The sequence below is a fragment of the Myripristis murdjan genome, chromosome 9, assembly GCF_902150065.1.
Source record: "Myripristis murdjan chromosome 9, fMyrMur1.1, whole genome shotgun sequence".
Lineage (NCBI taxonomy): Eukaryota > Metazoa > Chordata > Actinopteri > Holocentriformes > Holocentridae > Myripristis > Myripristis murdjan.
This window is the reverse complement of record NC_043988.1, coordinates 11,847,540-11,867,524: the sequence shown is the minus strand read 5'-3', so window position 1 is coordinate 11,867,524 and position 19,985 is coordinate 11,847,540. Positions and strand designations below refer to the sequence as shown.

The following is a 19,985-nucleotide window of genomic DNA, read 5'->3' as shown; positions in this document are numbered from 1 at the left end:
AACTAAAAAAAAAAACAAAAAAAAAAAAACAATGTTACAATATCGGTGAGCTTTTCAAAAAACACAACCGAAATGATATCTGGTAACATGACATAAACCCATCATATAAAAAGGCAACATAATCTTCCAAAAAAAAAAAAAAAGAAAGAAAAAGAAAAAGAAAAAAAATCACACGATGTCTGTAGGTGACTGCAAATAAATAAGTATTGGCAAAGGCATAGATTGCTGCAGGCGTGCTTGTTTCATAGCTGAGGGTAACATGACAGGACATGGGTTTGCTTTGTGAGTCCCTCAGCCAAGTGTGACCCATTGAACCGTAATTCAGTCTAGCAAAATTGTGCAGATGAACCTAAAATCTCTGATACACTCTGTAATATTTTGGTTGACTGATGTTTCCTCTAAACTGATGTTTGTGCTAAGCTGATACCTCTATTATGTTTGGCAAATGTCAGGCACAATAATAAGAACAAGGTTGGCTGTATTATCACAATACATTTGGCACATTCTTTTGAGAAAACAACATTCAAATAGAAAAAATACTACACTTCAACGAAAACAACAAAAAGACAGTCAAGTGCCACTAATAAGGTATCCATGACAGTACACAAATATAACCAATTGCACTTTTAAACAACCCAATAAAATTAATGCATACATCCCAGACAACTCACCCTTTACTAAGCTCCATTGTAGTTTCGTCTATTTCAACCCCCTGTGATGGATTCTGGCATCCTTCCAATTTAGAAATGATCAGAAAAATTTTACATTAAGCATAACCACCTCAAAAACCCTCAGATATGCGGTGGCCTGTTTGGACAGAATGTGCCAAGGTGCCCCTCGGTTAGTTGGCACTGTATTACAGTAGCTGAGGCTCTGCGTTGCTTGAAAGGGAAGAGCATAGCACCCTTTCCCCTTCTAAAACTAAGGGCATCCATCTCAAAATAGAGGGAGGACAAATGAAAAGAGAGGGGCATGTAAAAGAGAGGAAAAGAGTCACCTATTCATCCCATAGTGGACGGGATCCCTTCCTCCTCAGTCTCTTTGTGGTGCAGGGTGAGGGTCCAGTCTACGCACAGGTAGTGACAGTCATGATGTTCCCACTGTTGGCCCCCCCGCTGCCACAGGAGCTAGGGGGAGAGCTGTGGCTGCCAGCTGCCCCGCTGCCCTTGTCAGCTGGCTTCTTGTCCTTCTGTTTCAGGTGAACCTTTGCATGTCTCTTACGTTCATCACTTCTGGCAAACTTGCGTCCACAGAACTCACAGGAGAAGGGTTTCTCGCCCGTGTGTGTGCGGATGTGTGTGGTCAGGTGGTCACTCCGGCTGAAGGAGCGCATGCATATTCGGCACTGGAAGGGTTTGTGACCTGTGTGGATGCGGAGGTGACGCGTGAGCTCGTCTGAACGTGAGAAGCGCCTGTCACAGTTCTCCGCCGGACAGGCGTGTGGCCGTTCGTGCACAGGGGTTTTGCTGGGCCGATTGGGGTACTTCCTCGGCCGGATGGGTTTGAGGGTCAGAGTCTGTGGCGGTGGGTGGTGCTGAGGAGCGTGCTGCTGCCCTCCAATGAAACCTGGGTGAATCTGCTGCTTATCTTTGAACGCTCTGATGGTCTCCAGGGGCGTGATAGGCGGAGGGTTGACTCGGATGGGGTCCATACTCTGGAAGGGCTTGTGCTCCATCACGCCAACCTCCCCCTGATGATGGAAAAGGTTGTAGTCAGGAATCATGGAGAAAAGGTTCCCGTCCATCGAGGCTTTGGACGTGGAGTGATAGTCATTGCCAGGGTAGGCTAGGGCAGTGCTGGTGGCGGGGCTGTGGTGGAAGGAGACCTGGTCCTGGTACAGGTCACTGCAGGTGGAATAGGCAGGCAGTGGTGGACCGTACACCTGCTCCATGTCTGATGTCTGTCCGCCCATGCTGGCCGCAGAGGAGGATGTCTGCGTCGTTACAGTGCCGGGTGATGGAGAAACACCCAGGATCCCTGCGCTGACTAGACTAATGATATTGTTATCAGAGCACCAACCCGAGCCACCAATGCCACCTGATGGAGGAGTGTCAAAGGCAAACTTCCCTAGATAGGTGACAGTCTGCCCGCTGCGGTTAGACTGGAAGCTGGATCCATACTGAATCTCTGCGGTGGCTTTCTCACTTCCCATGCCCAGATCCATGATATTATCTGGATTAAAGGGGAAAAAAACAGATACTGTGAATAAATCACTCACATGGATGCTCAAAAATGAATATGAAATACAATCAGTGAAAAAGGAAAGCCTGTGAAAGTGATAATAATGTTGCACAACTTGTGGGGAAAGAAAAAAAAAAGTCTAGAAAATCTACTATATTAAGCTATACTAAATATGAACTTGCTTGATTTCAGTGACAGTCCTCGGTTAGTCCGAAATTCAGCTTCTCTGCATATCTCTGTAATAGTCTGCCAACAAGAGATCAAAAATAAAAGAAGTCCAATACAGTTCATAAAGAAAATGTGAGCGCTGTCAGACCTGTAAGTTAACTGACTGACTGCTGCATCTGAGACAGTGGTGTCTCTCTCTCTCAGATCCCACAAGCTCTCATAAATCAAGACCTAAACACCCCCTTTGATCCAGTCATTGTGTCCCACAGGAGGACAGCCAAACTGAATGGCGAGATCTGATTTCTTTACAGCAGGGAGGATTATAAGGCAGACGCCACTTCTATCACGCTCAAGTATTCAAAACATATTTGCAATAAAGAACATCTGCACAAAATGCGGAAAATTCAAGTGCCAAGTGCGTTTCATATCCAAACTCCACGCCAGTGTGGAAAATAAGGGCACTTTTTCAGATTTTATAACAGCGTTTTCACAAAACTTTCATGATATTTTGTCTAAGCATACCGTTTAACAGAATCTTAGACTGTGGTCTGCACAATTTAACTTATTCCAAAGATGCCATGAAAACCCCCAAATACAGCAGTGGTTTGATGGACAGGGGATACCTTTAGGTTGTGCTCGAACTCTGAGGGTGGATTTGGGACTATATTTGAACAGAATCCTCACAGAAACTGAGGTAAAACAGCCCTTCTTTCACATTATAAGAAATCACACACAGGGGTGCTTAGATATTCACTCCCAGTAATTACTGTCTGTTTACCAGAATTTGGCTATAGGCAAATCATGATGAAACAAACAAAAGCAAAATTACACACATTGCACAAGACTATTCAACACAGCAGCTATACTGCAAGAACGGTGACACTCATGGCATAATTTTGTTTTTTTGGTTATGGCATTAAGAAAGGAAGCCTGAAAATAACATTAATATATTGCACGGTCTCTTGGTGGTAATTAGATTTTTGGGATATTTAAGTAGAAAAAAAATGACATGAAATAATGCCATCTTTCTTTTAGGTCAGCCTTGTGCACAGCAGACACCTGCTCCACCTGTATCATCACAGCGTGCTGCTTCAGCAACAATTAATCATTTTAATTTGTTAAAAAACTCAAAAGAATTTATACATAGCTAAATTTAACATATTTCACAATTTACAGAAATGTATATTTCACCAGGACCTTGGTATAGTGAAAATATGAAATATGACACCTTCAGTAACATATTTTAGCCTTTATGCTCTCAGCCCGTTTTTCAAATACCTCCACTCTGGAAATTGGCAAAAAATATAAGGGGGTGGTTATAGAAAATTGTATATTCTAAACTGAAGTGGCTTATAATTAATTTTAAGAAAAATGATGTTTAAGTGTGGTATTTACGAGCTGGTGCTGCGGTAATTCTGAGACACACTTTTGAGGTAAACCAAGGGAAGAAAATATTTCAGGCCGAACAGAAATTGAGGTGATGTTTGAATTTTTTTTTTAACAAAAAAACTTGAACATAAAAAAATATATACCTCAGTGAGATGGTTCGACCAGAACGAAGTTAATTGTGGTCTGGGGCTTTCACTGCATCACATGGTGGTCTTTTCGGTTAAGAGAGGAAAATAAAGATTTTGTTTTTTCATGCAGCATTGACCCATCACCTCAGAAGGTGAGGCTGTACAATTACCGATTGATTTAATGCTAATCTGCGACACAGAAGTGAATAAACGGGGCATCATAATATGGCCGTCTAAATTAATCAAAAAATATTGGTTAAACTGGACTAAGTAATAAATCAATCAATAGGTTCTCAGGCCTCGCAGCATGCTGAATATAAAGAGGTACATGGGCCTGGCGTGTAAGCGTGATTCAGAGAGAAATGCAGCAACAGACGCCTACCAAAACCCAAATCTCTGACATGTAAATAGAGTTATGAATGAAAGTCATTGTCTAAAGTACTTGGACCATCTTCACAAATGGGTATTGGCTTAATAAATCAGGGTCATTTGGGATCTGACCACATTTATCAAATACGTTTTTTCCTCATAACCTACCGACTTCAGTTTCAATCAATATTGTTTCTTTTTTTCCAGAGGACTTTGCGTAAAACCAAGCTCTGTTCCACAACCCTTCACTCAAGCCATTTCCTCATACACGCATAAGCTTTGACGTGTAAAAATCACTCTAAACTGAATAGATTATCTCAAACCAAACATCCTAACGGGGGGTTCAAAAGTTTTGGCATCAATACATTTGCCGTTTTTTTACACAGCGCAGTTGAAATTCTGACACTTGCGCCATACGGGCAGAACAGAAAAGGTATTTTTCACATCGTCAGACTGACAACTTCATATTTTCAAGGTGTATCCAATTTATGGTTAGCAGTGTTAGTCCTGATCATAGAAAATATATTCAATAAGGGATTCTGTCTTTGTGCGCAACAGCCAAGCGCAAACAGGTGCTCAAAGCCCCGTAACAACTGTTGCCCTTTTTTGCGCAGATCGTAGTTTGAATGACTTAGACCAAAACACAGTAGGGTTTTGAAAAAGTCGTGTAATTCTTACCTGTATTCATCTGTGAATAGTGGTTAATAGAATCCGTACTGGTGAAAATATTCATAGACGTCGGGATGTCCTCTTCTGGGTAGAGACTGTCGGGAATCGTGTTTATTAAACTGCTCATGGTAAGAGGGAGCTTGTCCGCTAGTTTCCCTGTCATAGCAGTTATATTCAGCCCGACATAAAGGACCACGCGCAGGTATCCAAATAGTTACTCAAACATCGGGGTGTTCTCAAATTGGAAAACACAGGTGAGGACCACGCGTAAAAAAAAAAGAGAGCGAGAGAGAGGGAGAGAGAGGAGCAGGGATGGATCCTGTTGCCGTATCCAAGTATCCCGCGGAGAATGAGCAGCGCTGGTATCTCCTCCCGTATGATCACGGGCTTTTGTTGTTATTAATCTGATCACCCGAGAAGCTGATGGGCTGCTTGTGGGGGAATTTGAAGTCTGTGAATCAATGGAGGTGGTGGTGATGGTGGTTGCACAAGAGCGGCTCTACTTGCTCTATTGGAGTTGGATAGGGGACTCCAGTCTGCCTGTATTAAATAGGGGGATGGAACGTTTCTGTGACGTAGGTGACCATATATGGATAGGCTCAACAGAGCCACGCTCTCCACAGCGCGTCAGTCAGTCAGTGGAAACTACAGCAGAGGCAAAAGGCTCCGATACAAAGTTTACAACATTTAGATATCAAAATCTAATTGTGTCCTGCAGCGGGATAAGCCCGCGGCGCTCATTTGCTCCTGACACTGTGGAACATTTTGCACAGATTGAACAGCATTTTATAGCCGACACTTTCCCCCTCGGTCATTATGGTCCACTTTGTGGACTAAAGACACCTGCGCGTAACAGTGGGAGTCCAAAGATGGAGACAAGTTTCCAGATGTGCGTTAAGAAGGCACTGGAAATGTTTTAGGAGTAGGCTAAGCTTTCATAATTTATAACTGCACGTTACACATAACATAACATAACATAACATAACATAACATAACATAACTGCAGGAATGGCTCAAATCCTAGGGCAGTCGTGTGTATGCGTGAGTGTGTGTGTGTGTGTGTGTGTGTGTGTGTGTGTGTGTGTGTGTGTGTGTGTGTGTAGGTGGTGTGACATAATAGAAAGTTTATATTTATATTTCAAAGCTTCATAATGTTGATTCAAATTCCCCCAGTGTTTGGTCGGGAAAGTGTTTCTCTATTGGTTTTACAACTTTCTTTGCTGTCCTGATAAAGCCTCAAAACTCATTTGGGACGGTATGAATAATTTTGCTTCTCTGTTTCTACTAAATGAACCCAACTACATATAACGTTACATGCAGAGAGCTTGCACCGTCCCATATTGCAGAGCGCTGGTTTATATCCCCTTTTCATGCAGCAACACTGTCCTACAGAAACCGTAATTGACAGAGTTAATCGCTTGTAAATATTGCAGGGGCTTTGTAAATCCACAGGCTTGCTTTGACTTGGAGCGCCAAGTGGCCGCTCAAGTGGAAACTCCAAATAAGGCATTGTCCGGCCCCGCCTCCTCACTTCTGTATTTGGTCATTAGAGTTCCGGGTAAACTGGTAGTGGAAAAGTGATCGGAACCCACAGCCATTTAAAGAGATCACACTGGACAAAGCGTCATGGCTCTCTTTTCACCAGTTTAGCAACTTGTGAGAAATACCCTATCTGTTTACATAATAAACAGCTAAAGATGTGCTTTCATTATTTATTTTTAGACAGAGAAAGGCAAGTGCTTTCCTACAAGGCTGTAAATTATCCCCTGATCTTGAGACACCAGTCATCATCAACATCAATTAAATGGCCTATAAATAGCTGTTACTAGCTTTTGCATCTCCAGCTGACAACATAATAAGCAAAGTGTTGGATAATGTGGAAAACTTCATGGCTACTTTTTACAGTATATGTAGTATTAATATTACAGTGTACAGTAGGTACAACATGTGGGCCTTTGCAAAATTCACAAAACATTGAATGAAATGCCAATGTCTGAATATTCAGACCTGAGAAATTAATAATACCTGAACTGTAAATAGAGTGTGTGGGAGAATTAGTCTGAATCATGCCTGGTGTTCAGGGGGCTTATGAAAACAGAGCAGGCAGTGATCTCATGTGTCTCATCTCCAGGGTCGCAGCCTCTGTGTGTGTGTGTGTGTGTTTGTGTGTGTGTGTGTGTTTGTGTGTGTGTGTGTGTGTGTGTGTGTGTGTATGTGTGTTCGTGTGACAGAGGCCTTTCATGCCAGTCGTTTCTGTAACATCATGTTGGGGTTTCCTGTTTTTTTGATGGTGTTCATACAAAAGCGTTATTGCTGAGATCAACCGAAGACATGTTTTGTACCAGGGGAGTGAGTTGTATGTCGCTTCTTCAACCTAGTTACACCACTGACTCACTCCCTGACCTTGGTTCATGTATCACAACAGTGAGCACTGTGATCTGGGTCAAAAGGCAGCAAGGTTACTCATCATCAACTATTTGCTTTTACTCTGATATTTGTTTAGGGCATGTGATAAATAACTGCAAATGTGTATGAGGTTAAATTAAGTTTCAGATGTGCTTATTAAGACTGTAAAGGGATTGTTTACATTTGTAATGTCTGTAAACACTGGAGTAACTCTGACATTATTTTGATGTAATAATAATAATAATAATAATAATGATAAAAGCTCTGAAAGGTTTGTCACAAAAGTTATTTCAATCAAGTCAACCTCCTCAAAAACGTGATGTGAATGTTACCAAGTTAGGTAGTCAAAATAAATTCCAAATTGCAATTTTAAGAAATGTTGTCTCTAAACATAAAAATCACTTCTCTGTGGAATGAATGGAGACAGGTCTGAACATGGTGTTAACCTGTGAGGAATTTACTGATTGATTTGACTGTCAAGTCTAATTTGCACTAACCAAAGAATGTGTCGGCCTATATATAGCTGTGCATGTTACTCAATGCAGCTCCATGGAAATAGCTGCAACTGTCATGTTTATGAATGCAAACCAATGAAGGAATTCCCTTCCTGGATCAGGCAGAGCTGAGGGACTTATTTATGGTAGTCACTTTCCTCAGGGGAAGCCTTTGTATGGCTTTGAGGCTGGAAAGTTGGCCAACCCAGCTGGAATATACTACCTGTCACAGGCCTGCTTCCTCAACTGTGAGCCACGGTGTCACATGATGCAGGCCTCAAGTACTCTGTCAGCCACTGGTGGCATCACATCTCTTCGATCACCGTGTCCTGGCTCCTTTGCATACGGGGATTCCATGGAAGCACTGGCTCATTTTAATGCACAGTGCACGGGGAGAGTACAAAGGCACTATGGATATATAGTCAAATTAGTTTTTGCTTTTTCCATGCTTCATGGAGATGGCTCAACAGATTGTTCCTCATTACTGCAAATCAATGATAGAGCTGTGGAAAGACAGTAAGTTCCAAAGAATACCAAAAACCCACATGACTTTAGCCATCCGTTGCTCTTTTTTTTTTTTTTTTTTTTTAACTGAAGGAATGTTATTATGTAATGACAAATGTTTTCTAATAAGGCTGATAAGTTTGCAGATATTGCTGATCATGCTTGTTTTAATGTTGACTTTGAGTGATTACACCTTAATTCATCTTTCATATGTATTTCCCTACTTTGTTTTCAATTATCAGCTTCATACCACCTTAGTACTATGATTCTATTGATGTAGTCCACTAAGAACTTATCTGCAAAATGTGAAAAAACTGCCCTGTTTTCAGCTTGGTCGCCATGCATTTCAGCTTTTATCCAGTGGGTTTTTCAAAGAATTTGCTCAGCCCAAGGCACAGTTTTCTCAGCTAATACAGGAGCCTGTAATCCTCCAACACAACAATCACCTAAACGGCAGTTATGCCATTTTCACATAACTACAGTGATATGTTTATTAAAAACAATATGTTTTTCATGTCGGACATTGTGTGAGATGTAGATGATAAAAATGTATATTAGCTTTTGTTTATTTGTCATATCACATTATTGTTAAAAGTGTAATACCAGTATGTGAATCCTGGCTTACTATTAAATGCAATGTGATGTATGCCGGCTGAATGTAACAGCATTATGCCAGTGCTCAGTTTCTATGTGTGTGGTATATACTTTGGAAAAAAAAAAAAAAAAAAACATCTTTAGAGGTCAAAGAGTATTAGCAAAGAAGCTGCAGTTTAAAACATTATTTTCCTTGCTTATGAATGTAAGCATGCGCTCAGCACAGCCTGCAGACCATGTGGATATTAATGTGAATTGCTCCTCATACAGAGGCAGGATTCAAATCCCCAGGTGGAGCAAACTGCCCTGGATCTCTGCAATCAGCCCGACTTGTAGAACAATACCAGTCTGTTGAGGTCAAATGTACAGTAAATAAATGTGCAAAGTGGTCTGCACACCATACTGTTGACATGCATTGAACAGATGTCACACTCAAATCCATTTTGCCACTCTTCAGAATAAGTGATGAACTGGGGGAAATTCTCAAGTGAAAAAATTCTCCTGCACTCGTTATCAGCAACAAGAAGAAAAGAGAGATGGAGACTCAAGTCATCATGCATATTAGATCACTTAGCGCGGTTAGGCAATTGAATTGATTATACAAATTCCTTTTAATTAATGTTAGTTTGAATAAATTAAGGAAATATTAAATGCCTTTCCTATATTATCAAGGGATGTGAGGTTTTTCTTTTCTTTGGAGAATGCAATATACTGCACACTGTTCAACTACAGCTGTCAGTTTTTCTTAATCATAATATCTCAACTCTCATGACGATTGTAAAATAAATACATACTAGGAAGCTGTGTGGAAAAACCCAGCTGTTTTGTCAGGATATTTCCAAGATATAAGGAAGAAATAAAGAAGAGTGTATTTGAAACCGAAAAACTTGGCGTTTCACTGGTGATGGATTCATGTAGGTGGTTTTGGAAGAATACTCTCCCACTTGGCATGCTACACACGGAGTGTGATGGTGTGGAATTATGCTCCACTTGCCAATTGTTAAAAACGTTATTTCATAAGTCAAATAAGATGGGTAACTCAAGGTCAAGAGAGATATTCCAAATGACGGATGCTTCACATTTGTTCAAAGGGAATGGTCAGCCTGACTGTTTGTGTGCTTGTGCGTTGTTTTGGTTGTTTTGTTTGTGGACTGGATTGCTTTGACTGCTAAGTCGGGGAGGCAAACAAAGCAAATGCAGGACAATTTGATCAATGATCTCCCAGAGTTCATCAAGAGGGCACACAGAGGTTTACCAAGGCTGGCTTAACCACCAAAGGAACAAAAACCTCCATTACCTACTCCAGCCTAGCCCACTGAGGAGACACCAAATCAGGGTCAATGAAACCACCAACAAAAGATTGATCATCGGAACATCAAAGTCCCTCATGTAAATCCAGCCCTTTTCAGACATCTGGGGTATTGATACAAACTCCTCCCAGAGGACAGGTGCTGGTTAAAAACCAATATTCCTCATGGGGGGGCACTCTGACCCACCCTCTGCAAAGACCCATGGAAGTCTGAAAAGTAGCTTCTAGTTAAAGGGTTGAAAAGTTTATCCCTACCATCCTCTACAGACCTGCCAGGTAGGTAGGCCCCTTATGCAACAGTCCAAAGTTCAAAGCGGGTTCATCATACCAAAGTTAAATTCAAGGGCACTTCCACATATGTTGCTGAGAGACAGACCAGAAATGAGCTCAGAATCCTTCCTATCGGTGTGAGAGTGGTCAATGGAAATATGATAAGCAATTACACCAGCATCAAGTTCTCTTCACAACAAAACACCACAGGCCCTGCAGTCCCTCCCCCTGCCCTGACACAAGTGAAGAGTATTTTGGTTCAAGTTCCACTGTGGCATCCGGCTGTGTTGCGGTCTCGGTTTCACCTCCCACTTCCTTTTTTTGGCCCTGACGTGTTTCCTCCCCTGAATTAGATTCAACTCTTTCCACACTGAGTTGTGATATCAGGCCCTCTTCCTTCTGTTGTCGGCAGGGCTCGGAAACTAATAAGAAATCCCCCGTGTGGTCAAAATCTATTTCCCAAATCCCTGGCTGCAGCTCACATGACAGAGATACAGGGCAACATCAAAACTCATTAGCTGGTGTAACAGAAAGAGGAAATCTCTTTCTATCTTAAGAACAAGAAAGCAACACAGAAAGAACTGACATGGCATGGGCTTTCAAAGAATTCTCATCGTTTACTTCAGAAAGAGTGACGAAATTTCACAGTATTCGCACCCTTTTCTATATTATAGAATAAGATCTATTAATAAGGATACTTCCATGTAATAGGTGAAACCCAGAGCTGGCTTCTTCTACATATTTGAACAATGAAGAGGAGAGGATGTTGCTCAGGTTGAGTATCCTTCAGTCTTTGTGATTCTGGGTGAGGAACTGCAGAGTGGCCACAGGCGCACCCAGGTCAAGTCTTTCAACGAAGGCCTGCGGATCCCATTTACCTGGAGTGACAGGATGATACAGAAACACACACATTTATTTAATCCTCCAGACATTTGTGGCGAACCGTCCTGAAAAATCAAGGTTTATTGTACACATCACACAACGACGAGTGTTTTTGCATAGTCTAAAATAGCTGAGACTTAAAAGAGAAATCAAATTCTGTGCAATATCAAGCTTACACCTGCTGGTGGTTTATCAGACTACGCACCCATATGTATCACAGCAAGCAAACAATCTTTTTTGACAGGATAAATTTAGTACACAGTGAATGCAATATCCAGGGCATTATAAGAGCATTTCTCATGACCACTTGGTCCATGTTTAAGGGATATGAGGCCTAACTGAGCAGCACATGGCTCTGGGATGTGAGTCACTGAGAACAGCACTGCTGAAAATAAAACATGTTGCTGTAATGATGGAGGTGGGAACGCAAGGACGTATTGGCAAGAAGATATGATTCAATCGCCTGGACTGTTTTTTTTTTTTCCTCCCCTTTTAAACAAACACCAGACGGCCATCCGGCTGGTATGACAATATCACTTCATAGATTTGACAACCGCTGATTCCCTGCAGCTTCCCCTCCCTTTACGAAAAAAAAAAAGACAAATTCACAATTATCATTCCAAGGCAACAAAACCCTGTGTGCTTTTAAGTTGCAAACTTCAGCAGATCCTGGAGAGAGCCAGTGTCTGTCTGTCTGTGTGTTCACATGTTTGGGTGTACAAAAGACAATGCCTTGCTCCATATTCCAGGGAATCACTGACACTCTGGTATTTCCTTGTGTGGAGTAATCACATTAACAGCTGCTGTAGGATAGCGTAGGAAATTAATCTTTTGAATTGAAAGCCAACTATTGAAATATTCCAAATCTGTAGAGAGAATGGCTACACAGTGAGGAGTCGAGCCTCACTGTGTCTGGATAGAAACATCAGTCCGTTTGACCTCTTGCTGCAGCTGCTTTACAGGCCTTCTCCGTGGCTGTTTTTGCCATCAGGGAGCCACATTTTGTATCCTCCGGCAGCGTGAAGGAGAGCTGGGGGAAGAAATACACTCTGCTGGTGCCACGCACACCAAGTGCACTCGCCTCCCATCGACGCGCAAACAAATCAGAGGGATTCATTTCCATTTCAGATGAAATGTCTTATTCAAGGCAGTGATTTTCAGATATCTTTTTTTTTTTTTTTTTTAAATAAAACTCCCATTCAATCCAAATTGTGCATTTCTGTTGTTTTTTGTGTGATCACATCCCAGCTTATTTTCTTAGGAAAGCATTTGCCGAAATGATTGCTAATTTGGCTGCTGACTTTCTCACCAGCTGAAAAACGTCCCGTCTACCTGACCGCTGTGCCCCTGATCCTCCCTGCATCTTTAGCTTATAAGACTGACACTCGGTGTGTTCGAGTTGCCGCGAGGTCAGGCCAGGTTCTGAGCTCAGCTGGGGAAGATAATGAATAATAACTGGGAGATGAGCAGATGAGTATTTGAATCTTGCCTCTCTGTGGATGAAGGTAGCCCACAGACCGGGCTGCAATAATCAAGCCGGGGTCAATGGAGTTAAGCGACCTTCCGGTATGGCAGGGCATGGCCCCGGTGGCCCCTCTGGCCTGTGCTCCAGTGGGAGATAATGCACCGCCTCTGCAGATCCACAACCTTCCTTGCCTAACCAGAATGAAGTCCTGTACCCCAAAGAGGGAGCACTTTAAGAAGTGTCGGTGTGGCGGGTGGAGGAAGCAGTAGAGGACCAAGGGACAGCAAACTTTAAAATGAATATAGGGAAATAGTTCATGTGTCATGTGGCAGATCTAACTCCCATGACTCTTGACTCATAACTCTGAGAGGTAGAGAGTTTAACTTTCTCTTTGCACATGTCTACATGCAAACATCTGCCTATGCTATCAGGAGCAGAAAGTGCCATTGTGTTATGCAATGTTTCCCACAATAGAGCATGCCGCAATGAAGATCTCTTTTTCTTGTAATGATCAAATGGAGAAACAATGCAAAACACTGCTTGTAAGGCGTTGACACAAAAATGTCTGTTTATCACTATCAGTGAACACAATCCAAGACGAGTCGAAATGACAATAGCTGGTGGTATCACGCAGGCAGGGCTGGTATCCTGCAAACGCCTAGACTTACAAATGACCTTAAAATAGGCTGGCATCTGTTGGTAGCGCACAGACATGTTTCCACCTCTCCCATCTGCCTGCTCATGGAAAGGACAGATAGCGTAGGACCTAGGGGCGATGTTCAAGTCTTCCTCCTCCCCCTTTTGTCTCCACCTTGCTTGTCCATCTGGGTACGGCAGGAAAAACAAGGCTGCTGTGAGGTGATACACAACTGCTGCATTTAGTGTTATGGGTGGGGTCCCGGTGACTCTTACAGCGTCCCACAACTGCTCAAACCCAAGCTGTCCTCTTCATTGTGGTAGAGTCAGAGGAATATGTCAGGGTGAGAGCTTCCTGGAGCTTGTTCATGTAATATTGACAGCAATAATCATGCAGTAAAAATGTCATATTTTATTGATCCTAAAGAAGAAATTCTCTTTTGCTTGCTTCCAATCAATGAGGAGGTCAGAGATCAGGGTCAGGTGCAGGACAGAGCCCCTGGAACTGGTTGGCACTCGGTGTCTTGCTCAAAGACACTTCAGCAGGGTTGATGCTTTCCGTTAGATGAGCTTGAACCCTGGTCCGACAGTTGAATATCAGTGTCCTTACTTACTCTGGAGACATGAATGACTCTTTGGCGACCTAGCTCAGCTCATAGTTACTAAATGCTCTTGCCTTATTGCAGTATCCATATTCAACATTTGATATCTCGCAGGAAAGAGATTCATTTATTCTTCAGTTTCCATTTTATGGCTTGTTAGAATTGCATTGTCCTTCTCAATAACACTAATGGTATGATTGCTTCAACTTGAGGCTAACTATGCCCCTTGGTTTCGGAGGCAAACACTAACAATGCTAATCAGACAATTTTTGGCGGTTGCAGAAACTTTTTTCCACAACCTGACAAGTGTCTGGTGAAGAAATAAAATAACCAGCTAAAATTCAAAACGTTCCTTTGAGGCAGCCGACTCCTGGCTGAGGCTCAGGCCTGCTGTAGCATCCAGATCCTGGCTCTCTTGACTCCACGCAGCTCTGATTAATGGGAATGGCTGTGGGTGGGTGGTAGACATGGATCTGCCCATTACCACACTGCAACATTGCAAATGGCTTCAATTACTGTGGAGTGTGCTGAGCTGGCAGTGGGAGCTCTCGGAGCTAAGATGAGGAACACGCACCATCCAGCAGCTAACTCCGCTGTGATCCATATCCATTCATGTGATCGGCATGCACATCCTCTCCCTTGTAGCTTACCACGGAAAATGAAGGGCAAATCAGGCAAGAATGATGACAACGTGAGTTTGATCATTTGCACAGTTTCTGATTGGCCATTTACAACTTTGTTCTTCAGCCAGCAATACTGGTGCACTGCTGTTTTTAGTCTTCATCACTTGTCTTTATATATTTAGTGCTTTAATACACTGCTGAACAAACTGTTGGGGTCTAAATGAGGAGACAGAGCACTGGATGTGTGACCAGAGGATGAGCAAACTGCTGTGTAGACTGAAACAACACTGGATGGCCCCTCTAAGGTCCTAAACATTTCCTTCCCCAACGTTGTTTCCTATGACAAACCGGCTCCATGGCACTGAACAGTAGCAGGACATATTGAGATCTTGCCAACTGGCTGACAAGTATCACCAGAGCCTGCATGCCCACGCCTGCCCCCCACCCTGGCACGGGGGCACGTTCAGTTTAGGGACAGCCTTCCTGAGCCAGAGGGATGGGGATTCCCCACGATCACGCCCCTGTGCCTGGTGCCAACAGTGCAGCCCCCCTGTAGCTCCTTGTGTAACAAGCAGCTGTCTCCATCAGTTCACTGACCTGCATTTCATAACCTTAACACAGGAGGCACAGCAGACTCCCACGGTTCCTCACGACAGCTCTGCTCCACCTCTCATTGCTCACCCCTTTTATTACTTAAGTGATGGTCAAAGATGAAAAGAAAGAAGACGACAAATTTGCAGTGAAATTGAGTCAATGACTGCGCTACTGGAAGTGGAAAACGATCATTAGGAGTCTCCCACCCACGACTAAATGCTTTCCCTTCACAAATCACATCAATTAATGTCATGGGCTATGAAAAATGCTCTCTGTGTCATACCACATGGAGGGAGGACAGACGCTAATAAGTGAACATACTTAACGGAGGAGGTGGGGAGACATGGGATTCCCTCCCTGCCTCTTGTCTGTGCGGGAATACCATGCTCATGGCCAAGTGGAGGCCTTGCTAATACAGCAGGTACACCAGTGAATTCAGCCAAGCAAATAATTACTGTACAATCACACTGTTTTTTTATTCATAAACCATGACTAGTCTTCCGTTCGTAACACGCCATGGAGTGTCTATTTCTATTGCCCACTTTGCAGGAGCAGTTATGTTCTCCGATGTTGACCAAACAAATGAAACATTTGATTATCCAAGAGTGAATTTCTTAATTTCATTTCCCTTGGATAGAGAGAACAGTGTGCAGGAGAGAGGAAGTGCTCCAGCGGGAGTTAAACTCGTATAGTGGATTAAGGATGGGTGGATCCACTCAGATCAATCCCCTCATAATGTGGAGGCAATTGGTAACAGAAAATCAGTGCAATGAACTACTGAGCTCCAGTTTACTATGCACAAACAATATTAAAATATTCCAAAGAGTACACTATTATTCATGCTATTATTCCTCTGCCTTAACCAGTTTTGACATCCTGACAATGGGAGAGATGTTCATTACAACCTCCCCAAATGTGAGTTTGGATGGATAGATGACTGAGAAGTGCATCTCTGTTGACTTTTTATTTTTCCAGAGGTTTCAACATCAAACAAACCTCAGCCTAATGTGGCAGGATTGTTTGCTGACAGAGCTGTCAAAACTTCAAACAGCAAAGACTGGCAGCTCCGCTCATTCACGGCCGCAGTGCTTGAAGTCTCAAACCGCCCTGATCTCCTCTCAAATCACTGGCTGTGACCCTGAGTAGAACTGACAGACAACCACGCCTCTTGTGAGGTATATCCAAGTGCAGTCACTCACCTTCTGCCAGAGGTTTTTCCGGGGGTTGGAAAAGTGGAAAAACTTAAAAACAAAAAAAAACAAAAAACCAATATCTCCGCTCTCTGCAATACAAACACGGCTGTCTTACACAAGCAAAAAAAAAAAGATTGGCAAAACAGACTTGCTGATGCCCATAGTAATCAAAGTGCAAACTAAACAGTGTAATAAATACAGCACCAGACTATATTTGTGTGTATTGACATGGTTGTTAAAAATCTCAGTTTTGGTAGAGGTTAACAAGAGGTGGTCAGACAGGATCATGCAGGTGTGCGTGGGAGCCAACAATGCTTGTCCTGACCCTGCAGGCATTAACACTGCAACAGACTCACTCACTAACCTCATTAACATTTCCCTTGTTAAGTTAAAGTACTTTGAGAAAATGGTCTTCCGAAAGCAACTCAAAATGCTTTGATTAAATGCTCCTAATTGTTAGTGAGCTATACTATATAGTCAATAGAGGTCCAAACAAAACAAATCATAATGATAATGAATGAAAAACAGCATAGCGCTAGTTATGCTCAGGTCTGTCTGCAGTGAATATCTTGGAAAACAATGTAACACATCACATCAACAATAATAATTTACTACTGCAACTTAACAAATGCAATCATTGCTACATTTAGCAAAACTTAATATCGTAGCATTGTATCCTAACAGGAAAATGTCCCCTTAAATCCAAAAAGTCCAACAAATAATATGCAAAATCTAAATTAAACAGGGTGATGTAATAAAAAGACACAACTCGCCACACCCAAAAACCAAACACCTTAAGTAACGATGTGCTACGTAGTAAAATGCTTAGTAAAGTAGGTATCGGAGCACCACACATGGACCCCATGAAAACACTTAAGTCTATTGACGATCGGGCAGGTATAAAAATATTCACACAGGGTTGGGGCTAACCCTAACCCAAGCATAAACACAGCTAATCTAAAAGTGATGTGGAGATACTTAGAAACTGAAGGACCTCAGGTTAACCTCAATTTCATGAAGGGCTTACTGACTCAGAGTTAGTGGCCTCAGATGAATGAGTTTCTTTTAAAGCGAAAGACAAGACAGAACCTGGCGGCAAAGTGGAGAGGATGTCTGTTAAACATGAATAATCTAGATAAACGTGAAGGGATCAACACAGTTTAACTAAAATATAAGGAGTGTGGTACGACGGTAACGTGCTCTTTGAAATCTCTGATCCCACCTTGTTATTAGGATCCACAACATAAGTAGTGGCTTTAGTGTTGCATTTCTTTATCCGCTTTAATGAATTTTATTTCCTGGGTATTATTTTTACAGACAGACTTGATTTATATCTGTTAATTATATTAGGCCTTATTATTGTTATTATTATTATTATTGTTGTTGTTGTTGTTGTTGTTGTTAGTAGTAGTAGTAGTAGTAGTAGTAGTAGTAGTATTTTCATCCTCATCATCAGCATTATTATTATTGGTAGTAGTGTTATTATTAGTATTAGTATTATCATCATCATCATCATCATCATCATGCTCGACAGTAGTAGTAGCAGCATTCCTATTGTTAGTATTAACGTTATTGGTAGCCTATATTAGTATTATCAGTCTTTTTTATTTGTTTGTTTGTTTATTCATCGTCTCACTGTTGCATTGCTTTACAACTCAAGTTACAAATCTTCGTCGTTGCAAATACAACACCATCACTGCACTGATTTGCATGGCCAACGTTTCGATCAACACCTGACCTCTCAAAGCGTGTTACTATACAAAGAACAAGAAATGCTTAAATAGAATCACTACTCAAATCAGTCATTCGTCACACGTGTGTTTGGGGCGCGTCCACACTGGACCCACTGGATGCAAATCCACACCCACCCCAAATATCACGAAGAGGAGAAAAGGCAACAGCCCAAGTCCCACAGACAAGAAGTGCACATTAAAAGTCAATGAACAATATATCAAATATCTATTTATATAAACCTTTCTCTGGCCGAGATGACCCGCGCAGGCAACAAGACCTGATGGGCCTCCAAAAGGCAAAAAAATTATGTACAAGTCTATTTAGATTGTCAAGTTGATAATAATATGAAAACTTAATTAATTTAAGATGGAACATTCTATTCTATACATTTGCTATTCAGTAATATTAAATCCTAATACCACTACATACTGCTGGTGGTTTTTGCTGATCGGGGCTGGTATGACAAATGGTACTGCAATGGCCAGCAGCATCGTGTACACGAGGTGCTTGTGAGCGGATTCCTTACCCAGGGATGACTTCTCTTGCTTGGTGAGTGACAGTCGTGTGTCTGGAGGCTGCTCAAACAACATGAACTGGTAGCGATGAAAACCAGACTTTTGTGGAGGGGTCGGGCGTTTATATTCTGCATGGACAAACACAGAATAATTTTTTAATGATGGGACTGGCGAATAAATCTACAACTATCGCAATCATGTGTGTAGATCCTAATACTGGACTGAATACAAAAATATGGACACTCCTTCATTTGATTTCCTAATCTGCTTCATACAACAGTTTTTTTTCATTTAATTTTAATTTTTTATTGTTTTACTCTCCGGTAAGGCAATTAATTTTTACAGACATAGGCATAGTGACAGCAGCCCCATAAAATGTGTGGTCATTTGAATCAGCATACTCACCAGACAGGGTTGTGCCTTGTAACTGTCCTCTCCTCAGTCCACTGCCCTGTTAATTCAGAAACAGACAGAGTCAGTCAGAGCACATCTGGCCTTTGGGAGATTTGGGAAGTCCACCTTTGGCCTGCGTTGGCTGTCATCTACATGGGATCTTGACAAAATATTTTAAAATAACACAAGTGGAGTGGGTCATTATGTTCTTCATTGCAACACAGTGATCATCCGTGTCAACCCAAACCTCTTTTTGAGAGGTGCTCACCGGGATCATGCCACCGCTCCCACAGCCCTATATTCTCTCGTCACAAATTTAGGCTCTTCTTGAATCAGCATCTCCTGTACCAAAGAGAGAGGCTGGATAACCCATTTAATTCTGCAGCCAGTTTTTTTTTCTTGCCTGCATCGGACCCCACACTCAATTTCATTGGGTGTACAACATTATAATTTGTCATACTAGGGGGTTGTGGCATGTAGAGATCTGGTATATAAAAAAAGCCATCAATATTCACTAGTCTTTTGAAAATCCTAGCTTATAGAAAGCTTGACTTAAGACCCAAATATTCACCAGGCTCACATCAAAAGATCTTGGCTTCAGTGTGTCAAAGCTCAACACATAAAGGATCTGTGATATTTAATATCTGGAGACAAAGGCAATTCCCAGGCAAATTAAGTCAGTGAGTGGATTTCCAGGTAGCAAATTCCCATATTATTAATTGTATATTAACTTCCTGTTGCCTAGAAACAGGAAGGATTGTGTAGCCTGATGTGAGGGGAGGATATTTTTCATAGCATTTCTCACTGTATATTTGTCAGTTTAAACCAACTCGTCCTCACGAAGCACGGTCAGGCACTTCACTGCAA

At 42.0% G+C, this 19,985-nt stretch overlaps 2 protein-coding genes across 2 annotated transcripts in view; both read right to left on the bottom strand.

Moving 5' to 3' along the window:
* Window positions 1–393: 393 nt before the first annotated feature.
* egr3 (early growth response 3) lies at window positions 394–5,574 on the bottom strand. Its single transcript, XM_030061048.1, has 2 exons — window positions 4,914–5,574; window positions 394–2,172 (listed from the first exon to the last, which is right to left on the bottom strand). Exons 1-2 carry the CDS (start codon window positions 5,065–5,067, stop codon window positions 1,067–1,069), a joined length of 1,260 nt encoding a protein of 419 aa, XP_029916908.1. The 5' UTR covers window positions 5,068–5,574; the 3' UTR covers window positions 394–1,066.
* A 5,489-nt stretch (window positions 5,575–11,063) lies between these two features.
* Window positions 11,064–19,985, bottom strand: part of pebp4 (phosphatidylethanolamine binding protein 4) — a 50,988-nt gene continuing 42,066 nt past the window's right edge. Inside the window, exons 5-7 of the mRNA XM_030060334.1 lie at window positions 19,131–19,176; window positions 18,737–18,853; window positions 11,064–11,359 (exon numbers count right to left, since the gene is read on the bottom strand). Coding sequence (XP_029916194.1) covers window positions 11,268–11,359; window positions 18,737–18,853; window positions 19,131–19,176 — 255 coding nt within the window. The 3' untranslated portion in view covers window positions 11,064–11,267. The remainder of the gene's footprint in view (window positions 11,360–18,736; window positions 18,854–19,130; window positions 19,177–19,985) is intronic.

Bases quoted from the DNA above. Each gene is read 5' to 3' on its own strand.
- egr3 (XM_030061048.1), bottom strand. From the start codon at position 5,067: ATGACAGGGAAACTAGCGGACAAGCTCCCTCTTACCATGAGCAGTTTA. The intron at 2,173-4,913 runs GTAAGAATTACA...CCTTTAATCCAG, and splicing joins CTATTCACAGATGAATACAG to ATAATATCATGGATCTGGGC.